Source organism: Schistocerca americana, chromosome 5 (assembly GCF_021461395.2).
Source record: "Schistocerca americana isolate TAMUIC-IGC-003095 chromosome 5, iqSchAmer2.1, whole genome shotgun sequence".
Lineage (NCBI taxonomy): Eukaryota > Metazoa > Arthropoda > Insecta > Orthoptera > Acrididae > Schistocerca > Schistocerca americana.
Window position 1 is genome coordinate 563,628,697 of NC_060123.1, and position 13,232 is coordinate 563,641,928.

General features: G+C 43.2%; 1 protein-coding gene across 1 annotated transcript in view; it reads left to right on the plus strand.

The window, feature by feature from the left end:
* Window positions 1-1,131: 1,131 nt before the first annotated feature.
* The window catches only part of LOC124615560 (leukotriene A-4 hydrolase), a 123,128-nt gene continuing 111,027 nt past the window's right edge, over window positions 1,132-13,232 (plus strand). The window contains exons 1-2 of the mRNA XM_047143535.1: window positions 1,132-1,556; window positions 4,295-4,410. Coding sequence (XP_046999491.1) covers window positions 1,505-1,556; window positions 4,295-4,410 — 168 coding nt within the window. The 5' untranslated portion in view covers window positions 1,132-1,504. The remainder of the gene's footprint in view (window positions 1,557-4,294; window positions 4,411-13,232) is intronic.

Below are 13,232 nucleotides of genomic sequence, written 5' to 3' on the forward strand. Positions count from 1 at the left end.
AGTCGGAACGAACTCAGACCAAACCCTTCGAAGACACAAGTGTGTACCTTTCACCTAAGGAACAGGGAAACTAATCATGAGCTACATGTTGAATGGTCAGGCATCCAACCACAGCATCATCACGCCCCTAAATACTTCGGAGTCACTCTCGATAGAACTCTACATTCAAAACTCACTGCAAGAACACCAAAATGAAAATCTCCGCTTGAAACCACCTAATTCGCAAACTAGCAGGGACACAATGGGACTCTTCTACAATGGCACTGTGCTTTTCTACTGCCGAATATGCTTTCCCAGTCTGGTACAGGTCATCACATACCAGTCATGTAGACACTGCTCTCAACGAAACGTTCAGGTTGATCACAGGTTGCTTGAGACCTACCCTAACCGACAAGCTCTACTACCTGGCTGGAATAGCGCCACAAGGTGTACACAGAGAAGTGGCTGCCAACAAGGAGACTGAAAGTGGAATAGAACAGTGCCCACCCACAGAATGGACATAATCCACCACAGCAATGGCTGAGTTCGCAGAAGAGCTTCCTGAGGACATCCAAGAAGCTCACCATTTCACCAGAGAAGGGAAAGGTGGAGTTATGGAAGAAGTCGATGCCTCACCTGCGCGGATGGCTGACAGAATCTGAAGAACTACCACGTAGACACTATGAAAGCTGGCTGGTGTGGAAATCTTTAAACAGATTACAATCAGGAGTTGGGTGATCCAGAGACAACCTGAAGAGATGGGGCTTCATAACAGAAGACACGTCCTGTGATTGTGGACAAGGACAAACCACGAGCCACATGCTTCAGAGCCCTTTGTGCCTTACATCTTTCACGAAGAATTATCTCCTGCAAGTCACGCCAAGCGCTTTGGAGGTTGTAAAGTACTTGGCGCATATATATATATATATATATATATATATATATATATATATATATATATATATATGTATGTGTGTGTGTGTGTGTGTGGCTACTGTAAATTTGGGTGTTTCTGACTCGGAAATAATAATTTTTGCAACACAGGTTACGAACACAAACCGTTATATAAGTGCCTCCACTTCTGAATAAATGACACAAACTTTGAGGTTACTTTGAGTGTAGGCGCCTACCACTGGAATTTCGTTTCTATGCCTACAGATGGCGGGCGAGCAGTAGTTGCAGCGTGTGTTCATGTGTTGACATATCACATTTGCAGCGATCTATTGCATGCACAGACTTTTGCGCAGAGACATTGTTGCATAGACCACGTCTATGCGTCCGTGGCTGTGAGAGCGCTTTGAACATAATCGCAACTCACATGCCCGTTGACTGTGGGAAACTGCAAGAGAAACAAACAAGTTTCTTATCACGGAATCTATGCGATACGAGGCGCGTATCAGTAGTTGCCAACACCTGTTGTTACCTTTAAATGTGATAAGGGGCTTAAATTGTGGCTGCTGATGATAGGTGTTGCTTTACGAAGAAAGGAAAATACCATTTGACACTTAACGTCAGCTTAACCAAAATGACGAAGGAAGGACTTAGTTCGGGAGATCCTAATTCCTACTCCAATCCCGGTAGGTTTGTTATCATCCTTAATATGAATTACTATAAGCCATACTCCGAAGAGAACTGTGCAACAGCAACATTTTAAGAAGTGTTTCATTATATGAATAAAATGACACGTTCATGTCTATGTTTTTAGCAATAAATATTTCGGGTTTGTTGATGTGAAGTATATTTTTACACGTAAATAGTAGATCGGCCAATTTTTTTTTTTTAACTGGAACCATGACATTATTTTTATACGAAGTATTGTTAGCTTAACATGTCTACAGTGCAGCATCACTTAGCACAACCTCAGATTTAAATTCAATGCCTCATGCAGTGTAGGCGTAATGTTAAAATCGTATAACTGTATTGCTTCGTCCATTGGGTATTATACCAGCAATGTTATAGCAGCGGTAGACTTTTCATTTTGCCTAGAGTGCTTCAAACACTTTTCTCACAAACACAACTTTTCTAGAACTAGTTGTATATCACACATACAATATTCCGACAGATGCACTGTGAACATCAACATGAGTCTTTATTAGGTGCCGTGAAACACTGCTTGGGAAGAGTCATTGGCATTATGTAGAAGTTTTCAAACTGGTGTTGCTTCAGATTTATGTAAGTTCCATTAAAGGTCCTTTTTAGCTGATGGTTTTTTTTTTCGGTGATTTGCTTGTAACTTCAGGAATGTATATAAAATGTAAACTAGTATTTGTATGTAAATGAAATAAATTTTTTTGTTATAAATCTTGATATGTTTCCTATATTTGTATATATGAGATGAATAAATCACATTCCACGTTACTCAGCTGCTATTTTTATCTAGTGCTGACTGTATTTCGTACTAAATATTTCTGTAACTTACAGCACTATCAGTGCTGTATATAAAGCTAACATGAAAAACCTGCTTAGTGTGAACATGAACGCCAACAAGAGTGTAGATATCCCTTTCTCCTAAGTCAAAATAAACAATATTACTAATGAACAGGTGATCTTGATCAGTTGATTGCTTATGGTAAGTTGATTGGCATTTACTAAAACACTTTGTGTTATGTCTGGTCTTCCTGGTGAATAATTTAGTTAACTCCAGTAGAATACCTGGGAGCACATCCATGACAAAGACTTGCAGCTTCATGCTTTTCATGTTACTTGCAAAGAATAATGTACCCAGCAATATGGAGGAGGACCAACAGTTTTACGTGCACTGCAAAACATGGTGCAACTTGGAATTTATCACATTAATAAATCATGGCTGGAGATGAAAGAAGTCACAAGTGGCTGTTATAATCGTAGAATTAAATTGCAGATGAATGATTAGTGTTGTAGCCTTTGGTGTGGTAAGACCGGGGTTGAATTTGTGGTGCCCCGTCAGATTTTTTTCTGAGGTAAGGAGTTCTGGAATGGAATCAACTCAGCCTTGTGAGACCAGTTGGGTTAATGGAAGTGTCCGATTCCACCTGTCTGCTTTGACACGTGGCGTAAGGGTTTTGTGGCGTGTGACATCATTAAGGTCCAAAGTTTATGAGTTGGTTGTGTTCGTAGATGTCGTGTTGTTGTGTTTGATGGCGCCCTCTGTGTGTGCGCATGTGGTGTGTGTGAGAGAGAGAGTGAGGTGTTTTGGTTTTGATTTTTCGTAGTTGTAGGTGTTGGTTTTTTCGTATCAGTTGCAATGGTTAACCTATATAGATAAAGGAAAATGACCGATTCTATTTTTGTAGTTTTCTGCATAGGTATTGGTGTTTTGGTAATGTCAGCTGTGGTCAAGGGAAATGTCTGATTCCAATTTCCATAGTTTTTGCTTTACGCATTGGTGTTTAGGTATCGTCAGATTCCTGTAGATTTTGTAATTATTTTTTTCCATAATTTTGTGTTTTTTGAGATCATGGTGTGTTTTTTTTTACTGTTATACTAACTTATCCCCTCCCAAAAACCCCCATTTTCCCACAGTTGTCATTTTAGCTTGATTGTGTTATAGGAGGGAGATGTTATTGTCTTATTTACACGTATTTTTGGGTTCGTTGCCCTGTGTATGTAGTCATATTGGAGACGCTTAGAATAGCCATATTGATGATGTCGTGTCAAAGCAGACGGGTGGAATCGGACACTGCTTGAATAAAGCAGCAGTTGCACCATCAAGATTCATCTACTGGCAGTCATGGCTGGAGGCAAATTGCCCATGTCCCATGATCATAGATCGCATCCTCGTACTGCCACTGCCTTGTTGGCAGCTGTTGGCTAGTTGAAACAGGCCTGGTGCCTAATCCATAAGTGGTGTTTCTGTTTGCTTTGAAAGTTTAGTTAGTTGTTCTGTAGATCATATTGATGGTAACTGTTATGAAGTGGAAGGCATCAATTGAACAATCTCACAGAGAGCTATAAAATACGAATTTATTTCTATGTGAATGGAGTTTTGAAGAAGAAGCAATTTTAATCTATATTTGAAAACACTGTTATATTGTGGATCTTTGGCACAAGTCACACATAACTACACAAATCTCCCTGTATCTTGATAAAGTAGTTACTAGGTAATATAAATCACAAGCTCACTATTACGACATCCCTGAACGTTGCCGTGACATTAACGCATAATTCTTTGTTGGAGTGACTTAGGTATCACTCAATTAGGTTATGTTTATTACACAGTAAAATTTACTTTTTTGCTTGTCTCAAAACTTATTTATAACGCTTCAACAAGAACTCAGTCAAGTCAGTTTTTATTTATGTATTTCTATATTTATTTATTCACTTCCCCTTTTTTCAGATGAAGTTGCCGTCTCTCATTTAGATGTCTCACTAACTATTGATTTTGAACGCAAAATCTTGATAGGCGAAGTGAACTTGACCACTGAGAAGAAGAAGGATGATGCTCACCTCCTGGTTGGTCATTAATTGCTTTATTTATTCATTAATTTTATTAACTGCTATGTTTTATAAATGTATTTTAGGAGATTGTGGCCTTCTTAATTATTCACAGCATACACATAGAGCTGGCAAGTCAACATTCAGCAGTTGTTTCCTTTTGAAATGAAATATTAATAAATATTGTAGTATATTTCAGTTATTGATCACCACATTCTATTGCAAGATGTAAATAACTGTAAGATTAGAATCTTGAGTCTGATTGTAGTGCAACAGTAATATACAAATTAATTATAAAATATTAAGATGCAAAACCACATGGCATTTCTAGGCTTTAAAGTAATATCAAAAGCATGGAGCCACCCAGAAATTTATTGTAGGGTCAGTTCTGCCCAGTCTGTGTCACTTGTTTTAGCAGAGAAGATAACTAATGGAACTATAGTACCTTTTCTGGATTAATTACATTACATGATGAAAGTAAACTACAACAGTATGACTCATAACCTGTACTCTCAGTTTCAAATCAGTGCACTCTGCTGCAGAATGGATATTCATTATGGACTTAAGAAACTGTTTGCATTACTAATAAATGAATTATTTGTTATGATGTGTTAGTGCATAACTGTTTTTAGATCTTGAACTGTGTCCTTAAAATATGACAACATTCATCAAAATCAATGAACTTGTTGGCAACTGTCAAGCACTTTACAGTAAATGCATTCTTCCAACTTGCCAAAAGGCAAAACATTGCAGTTCTGTGCAGCATTATAGAAAAGACATGCGGAATAATTTGTTTATTGCTAAGAATGAAACAAATCCAAGAGTCTTATGGTGGGGGTAAATTATTACAATGTGGCAGCACAAGCCAATCACCAATGAGAGAGAAAAGTACTGTACAGAGGATAGTGCACTGCTTTTCAACTATCCCAACTATGTGTAATGTTTTAACACAGTAACACATTTTCGTATATGTGAATGTCTCTTTCAGTATATAAACCATAATTAGATTTAATCTGCAACATCATTAATTAGCATATAGTCTGGATGTGTTAGTGAATTCCAAATGAATTCTTAGATCATGCATTGTCATTGCTGCCCTTGCTACCGATAGCAATGGGTCTTTCTCAGCTTGGCTTCAATAACATGTCAAGTTCTACCCCACTCCACCCCATAAGAAGGTGTCCGTTGTTTCTGAAGCTAGGGGTGGTGTGATCTACTTCTGTATGCTTCTGTTTGTAGTACTGGGAGATACACCTCCTGAGTTTAAGTATTCACCAACTTTCCTGTGTTTTTTAATTATTTTCAAAGAACACCACTTTGCACGCAAGAGTTTACATTTTCATTGGGTGCACAACATTCCTTCCATTAATTTAAAGCGGTGAGGTGGGATTAGGAAGGATAGGTTATTACATGATTGGCAAAGACTTGCCAAGCCCACAGACTGCAGAACAGAGTAATTCCAGAAAGGGAAAAGTGTGACTGGTCATTTTACAAATTAATCTATTTACTGCTGCCCCTTGCGTGTGCTAGACATCAGTTTTGCGTGGAAAATGGTAAACATCCCCTTATATGTTGGATATCACTTTTGTTTCTTTTTCAGATACATTGTGTAAAAAGGTTGTATCTACATCTATACTCTGCAAACCACTGTGAGATGCACGGCAGAGGGTGCATCCCATTGTACCAGTTATTAGGGTTTCTTCCTATTCCATTCATGTATAGAGTGTGGGACAAATGAGTGTTTGAATGCTGTTGTGCATGCAGTAATTATTCTAATCTTGTCCTCACAATCCCTATGTGAGTGATAAGCAGGGAGTTGTAGTATATTCCTAGAGTAATCATTTAAAGCTGGTTCTCGAAAATTTGTTAACAGACTTTCTTGGGGAATACTTTAACCTATTTCTTCAGTGACTGTGTTGATAACTTATCAACAATTTTAATGGATCTCGACACCAGTGTGATTCCAGAATATAACATTACCTTTGTAGAAATGGGTTACCACATGACAACTAGACTTCCATCTGATTTCTTGAATCCTACACCTGTGGAGTGTGACATTCCAACTTTAATTTTGAACGTGAAATGCCACATGGTGTCACTTAAACTAATTAATGTTCGACATCATGCTACAAAGTCTGTCTTCATCCATCATGAACTCATGATCTCTTCACGTTTATTTGTAAGACATGGTGCACAGAGAAAAAACCTCTACAACCTATCTACAATATACCATATCTGGTATATTCACGTGCTGAAAAACACCTTGATATTGAAACGTCTCAGGATCAGAAGACCATCTCCATTGGCAGACTCAAGCCAGCCTTCCTACTGAAGAATGTGGATTCCAGATCATCTGTGCCAGCTCCAAGTAAACATTCAGTTCCAGCCACCAAAACTCCAGAGTGTCATCAGTGAACCCAATGAGCCGTATGTTCTGTCATGCTGGATGTGCAGTGCACTTCCTGAAGAAATACCTCTGCGTTTTCTCTGGGGAGGGAGTAATATGTTGCTGTAAGGGACACAGTGAAATGTAAACTGCATAAAATTTGTAGATACATGTTGGAGTAATTAGTCTTTTGTTATCTTTGGCTATCATTGCCATTAAAAAGTTATATGTGCATTCTTATTATGTTCATTTGTGCAGTGCAAAATAGATAAGTATTTTTTCTAGAAACAACAATGTTATAAGCCACAGGGAATCACAACATGATGTAAAAAAAAATTGTCTTGAATACTTCGCAGTCTTCTCCATTTGTACAGAAAATTTTGTGAGTCCCTAGCTGATAATTTTTCAGGAAAGAAAGCTTTGAAAGCTATGCTTTATTTATTTATTTACTCTGAACTACTTTCAAGGTTATAAGTCTCATTACCAAGTGCTCATGCTCTTCGTAATCAGACATAATTTGACATCATGTACCATGACAGCTCATATCTGAATAAATAATATGTAGCTGTTTCCGGGAAGTCCTTTGTTGAAGCCCGTGTAAGTTATTTGGCATTCTTTCTTTTCCTGCGGGTTTATTCATTTTCATCTTCATCTACATGACTACTCTGCAATTCACATTTAAGTGCTTGGCAGAGGGTTCATCGAACCACAATCATACTATCTCTCTACCATTCCACTCCCGAACAGCGCGTGGGAAAAGCAAACACCTAAACCTTTCTGTTCGAGCTCTGACTTCTCTTATTTTATTTTGATGATCATTCCTACCTATGTAGGTTGGGCTCAACAAAATGTTTTCGCATTCGGAAGAGAAAGTTGGTGACTGAAATTTCGTAAATAGATCTCGCCGTGACGAAAAACGTCTTTGCTTTAATGACTCCCATCCCAACTCGCGTATCATATCTGACACACTCTCTCCCCTATTACGTGATAATACAAAATGAGCTGCTCTTTTTTGCACCCTTACGATGTCCTCCGTCAGTCCCACCTGGTAAGGATCCCACACCACACAGCAATATTCTAAAGAGGACGAACGAGTGTAGTGTCTCTTTAGTGGACTTGTTGCATCTTCTAAGTGTCCTGCCAATGAAACGCAACCTTTGGCTCGCCTTCCCCACAATATTATCTATGTGGTCTTTCCAACTGAAGTTGTTCGTAATTTTAACACCCAGGTACTTAGTTGAATACTGCATAACTATTCAACAGTTAATACTGTTGCCACTTCTTTTTGCAATAAGTTGCATGTAACACATTACATTTGGATGACAAATGTCATAAAGTTCAGATAATACATTTTAACCAGAGTTCCTTTCTGCTTTTTATTGAGCTTCGGTAGGACTGTTTTCAGTTTTTTGGCAGATTCATCTTGCATCTCAGTTTATTTTCCATGTTCTCTTTATAGATAATTACTGCCAGTAACTGACTAGTATCGGTACAGTAGAAACATGAACTGCATCTTTTAGCAAACAGACTAGTAACATTTTCTTTGCATCGAATTATGGAGTGTTTTACAAAGATCAGGTATTATTTTCATTTTATTCTTATGATAAATGACAATATTATGAAAATGATAGGTTGCTACTCAGCATATAGATATAATGTTGAGTTATAGGCTGGCAAAATGAAAAGGCCCTCTTCCAAAGGAAAACATGCACTTATTCTGGCCACAGCAACTGGACACAGTGGTCATGTGTGTGCGTTTTCTCTGTTTTGGAAGAATGTCTTTGGCCAAAAGCTAAAAATGTGTAACAGTCCTTTCATGTGACTCAGTCCTGTATGTGACTGTATGTATCAGTCCTGTATGTGACTCAGCGTCTCCACTATATCTCTATATGCTGGGTAGCAATCTGTCTTTTTCGTAGCATTGTTGTTATTCCAGTCTGGACTTTCCATTGTTTGATAAAGACTTTTAGTTGCATTGACCGTGTGGTTGCTGTCTTCTCATAGTTGCTGGTCATTGGTTAAAGGAAAGAGTTGTTGAAAACTGTGAAGGTCCATCTCCAAAGGAAAAACATGATACCACATTGTCATGATTCCCATCAGCTCCACAGAACAAAGCAAAAACACTTCACATGAATATAATGAAACATAAAGATTGCGACTACATTAAAATATTAATATTTAACGTGTTGTTGTTACCCAGAAAAAAGACTTTAGTGTCACTATCACCAATTTGCCCCCAGGGGCTCAGCATTCATTTGCTGGGTACGGGCTTGGCACCCCGGGGTTCCTGAGCTGGGGACTGGTAAGCGCCGCCAGTCCCCTGTCACCATAAGCTCTGGGCATACTTCAATGACCACCATGCGGCGCGGCGGTGGAATGTTGTGTGTCTCAGGGAGTGGGGATCTTGGCTTGACCGCCCGGCTCGCGAGGATGGAATAAACCTCTATAAACAACCCCTCAATCTCAAGGTGTGCTGCGCGCTGATGAGATGCATGGCTGTTGAGGTGGAACAGTCGTTAGTGGGCAACCTCTGGGGAACCTGCCGCACCTCAGTTGTATAAGGCTTACCTAGGCACGCGGGGCTCTGTCTAGGTGGACTTCTAGTTCCCTAGCTGCTCGTGGGACCGAGATGGTTCCTTCGAAATCCTCTTTTCTTCCTCACAGCGGAAAGGGTGGGCCGCTGGAAGGTTCTCACACCCAGTCTCTTAAGAGGGCTCGTGCAGTCAGTCCCCCTGACTCAGGCACTTCTTTGACAAGTCCAGTCTTAGGTAACAGAATGCATTCTGGTAATCCGAATGTGTTTCTCATTGTGAAATGGAAGGAAGGTAGTTTCGAGAAGGTTTCGCCCTTCTATATACAAAAGAGATTGGAGGGAATCTGTGGCTCCTTAAAATCGGTGAAGCGCTTACGTAATGGGACCTTGCTAGTGGGGACTTCAACTTCCCAGCAAGCAAGTAACCTCCAATCTGCTAAATGCCTTGGAGAGTATGCCATAGACACTGAACTACACAGCACCTTGAACTACAGCAAAGGTGTTGTGACATGCCGGGATCTAGTTGACATTCCCAAGGAAGAACTGCAACGTGAGTGGGCTCCGGAAGGTATCGTTGATGTCCAACACATCATGAAGAGGGTTGATGGTAATCTTGTCAAATCCGACTCCTTTATTCTGACCTTCAGTAGCACAAAACTTCCTGAACATGTTAAAGCTGGCGTCCTTCGCCTTAGTGTGTGAGGCCTTATTTCCCGACCCCAATGCGCTGTTTTAAATGCCAGCGTTTTGGGCATACCACCTTAGGATGTAAAGGCGAAGCGACTTGTGGAAACTGGTAAGGCTGCTCATGAAGGAGTTGGTTGCTCATCTCCGGCTAAATGTATTAATTGCTTTGGGAACCACCCTGTTTGGAGTAGGGACTGCCGAATATTTTTAGAGGAACGCAAAGTCCAGGAAATAAAAACAACCAAGCGTATCCCCTGTGGTGAGGCCAAGAAGATCTATAAGTCGATGCAACCTCCCACATTTGCTACATCTTTTGCATCCCTGGTTCAGAAGCCTACTCCAAAAGTCGATGCCTCAACGCAGACCGAGGTGGTGAGTGTTGGCACTAACACCTGTAGCTGTCAGTGCACTTGCAATGCAGCCAGTGTTTCAGAGCCAGTAGCCCCTACTCGAACGGCAGACAAAGGTACAGTGGCGAACGTGGGCCAGCCCCTGGCGCCTCCAACAGCTGAGGCTGTTCCCAAGCCCAGTGCACCACTTACCACTCCCACATCAGCTCCCCCAAAGCCCACCAAACCACAGAAAGCTCCTGTACAGCAGCAACAGCGGGTCAAATCCCGTGGTAAACCATCTGACCATGCGGATGTTATTTTACATGAGGCTTCATCTTACTCTTCCTCAGAGTTGATGGAATTCGGTGTATGTGTGGGACAATCATCTCATCCCACGCCTGCCCCTCCACCTGCTGCGGTCTCCCCGCCCCGTCGGAGAGACAGGATGAAGGTGCTACCCCCAACATAGATGGCTCCCATACTTCAGTGGAACTTGCAAGGGTTCAGGACGCATGTGGAGGAACTTCGTCTACTCTCTCAGGGTAGACCACTGTGTCTATGTCTCCAGGAGACATACACTCCTGGAAATGGAAAAAAGAACACATTGACACCGGTGTGTCAGACCCACCATACTTGCTCCGGACACTGCGAGAGGGCTGTACAAGCAATGATCACACGCACGGCACAGCGGACACACCAGGAACCGCGGTGTTGGCCGTCGAATGGCGCTAGCTGCGCAGCATTTGTGCACCGCCGCCGTCAGTGTCAGCCAGTTTGCCGTGGCATACGGAGCTCCATCGCAGTCTTTAACACTGGTAGCATGCCGCGACAGCGTGGACGTGAACCGTATGTGCAGTTGACGGACTTTTAGCGAGGGCGTATAGTGGGCACGCGGGAGGCCGGGTGGACGTACCGCCGAATTGCTCAACACGTGGGGCGTGAGGTCTCCATCGATGTTGTCGCCAGTGGTCGGCGGAAGGTGCACGTGCCCGTCGACCTGGGACCGGACCGCAGCGACGCACGGATGCACGCCAAGACCGTAGGATCCTACGCAGTGCCGTAGGGGACCGCACCGCCACTTCCCAGCAAATTAGGGACACTGTTGCTCCTGGGGTATCGGCGAGGACCATTCGCAACCGTCTCCATGAAGCTGGGCTACGGTCCCGCACACTGTTAGGCCGTCTTCCGCTCACGCCCCAACATCGTGCAGCCCGCCTCCAGTGGTGTCGCGACAGGCGTGAATGGAGGGTCGAATGGAGACGTGTCGTCTTCAGCGATGAGAGTCGCTTCTGCCTTGGTGCCAATGATGGTCGTATGCGTGTTTGGCGCCGTGCAGGTGAGCGCCACAATCAGGACTGCATACGACCGAGGCACACAGGGCCAACACCCGGCATCATGGTGTGGGGAGCGATGTCCTACACTGGCCGTACACCACTGGTGATCGTCGAGGGGACACTGAATAGTGCACAGTACATCCAAACCGTCATCGAACCCATCGTTCTACCATTCCTAGACCGGCAAGGGAACTTGCTGTTCCAACAGGACAATGCACGTCCACATGTATCCCGTGCCACCCAACGTGCTCTAGAAGGTGTAAGTCAACTACCCTGGCCAGCAAGATCTCCGGATCTGTCCCCCATTGAGCATGTTTGGGACTGGATGAAGCGTCGTCTCACGCGGTCTGCACGTCCAGCACGTACGCTGGTCCAACTGAGGCGCCAGGTGGAAATGGCATGGCAAGCCGTTCCACAGGACTACATCCAGCATCTCTACGATCGTCTCCATGGGAGAATAGCAGCCTGCATTGCTGCGAAAGGTGGATATACACTGTACTAGTGCCGACATTGTGCATGCTCTGTTGCCTGTGTCTATGTGCCTGTGGTTCTGTCAGTGTGATCATGTGATGTATCTGACCCCAGGAATGTGTCAATAAAGTTTCCCCTTCCTGGGACAATGAATTCACGGTGTTCTTATTTCAATTTCCAGGAGTGTATTTCCATCCATCATACTCCCCTGAGATACGGGGCTATACACTCCACAAAAAGGACGACCTGCGTAGGGAGAGAGCTAGAGGCGGCGTAGGTATTTTCGTCAGGACGGACTACCACTCCTCGCCTCTCTCACTTACGACAACTTTACAGGCCGTCGCTGTGTCTGTGCACGTGCGTCATCCATTGACTGTATGTTCGCTTTACTTGCCCCCACATGATGCACTTGATGAAGTGGCCCTCACCGACCTTCTTACACAGTTCCCCCAGCCATTCATTATTTGTGGTGATTTTAATGCCCACAATGTGCTTTGGGGCTCTGCAATTACCTGCCCCAGGGGTAGAGCAATTGAGAGGCTTCTCCTGTCATCCTGTGCCTACTTGCTCAATGGAGGACAGAGTACTCATTTCTGCACAGCGACTGGGTCGTTTCCTGCCATTGATCTCTCGCTTTGCTCTCCAGCTCTTGCCGCCAGTGCTCACTGGGAAGTGGTTGCTGACTTGCACGGCAGTGATCATTTCCCAATCTGGATTCACCTGCCAGATGGCGTGGGCCCCGAAAGGAGACCACCACGATGGGTGCTCAGTGGAGCTCAGTGGCCCTCGCCGACCTTCTTACACAGTTCCCCCAGCCATTCATTATTTGTGGTTATTTTAATGCCCACAATGTGCTTTGGGGCTCTGCAATTACCTGCCCCAGGGGTAGAGCAATTGAGAGGCTTCTCCTGTCATCCTGTGCCTACTTGCTCAATGGAGGACAGAGTACTCATTTCTGCACAGCGACTGGGTCGTTTCCTGCCATTGATCTCTCGCTTTGCTCTCCAGCTCTTGCCGCCAGTGCTCACTGGGATGTGGTTGCTGACTTGCACGGCAGTGATCATTTCCCAATCTGGATTCACCTGCCAGATGGCGTG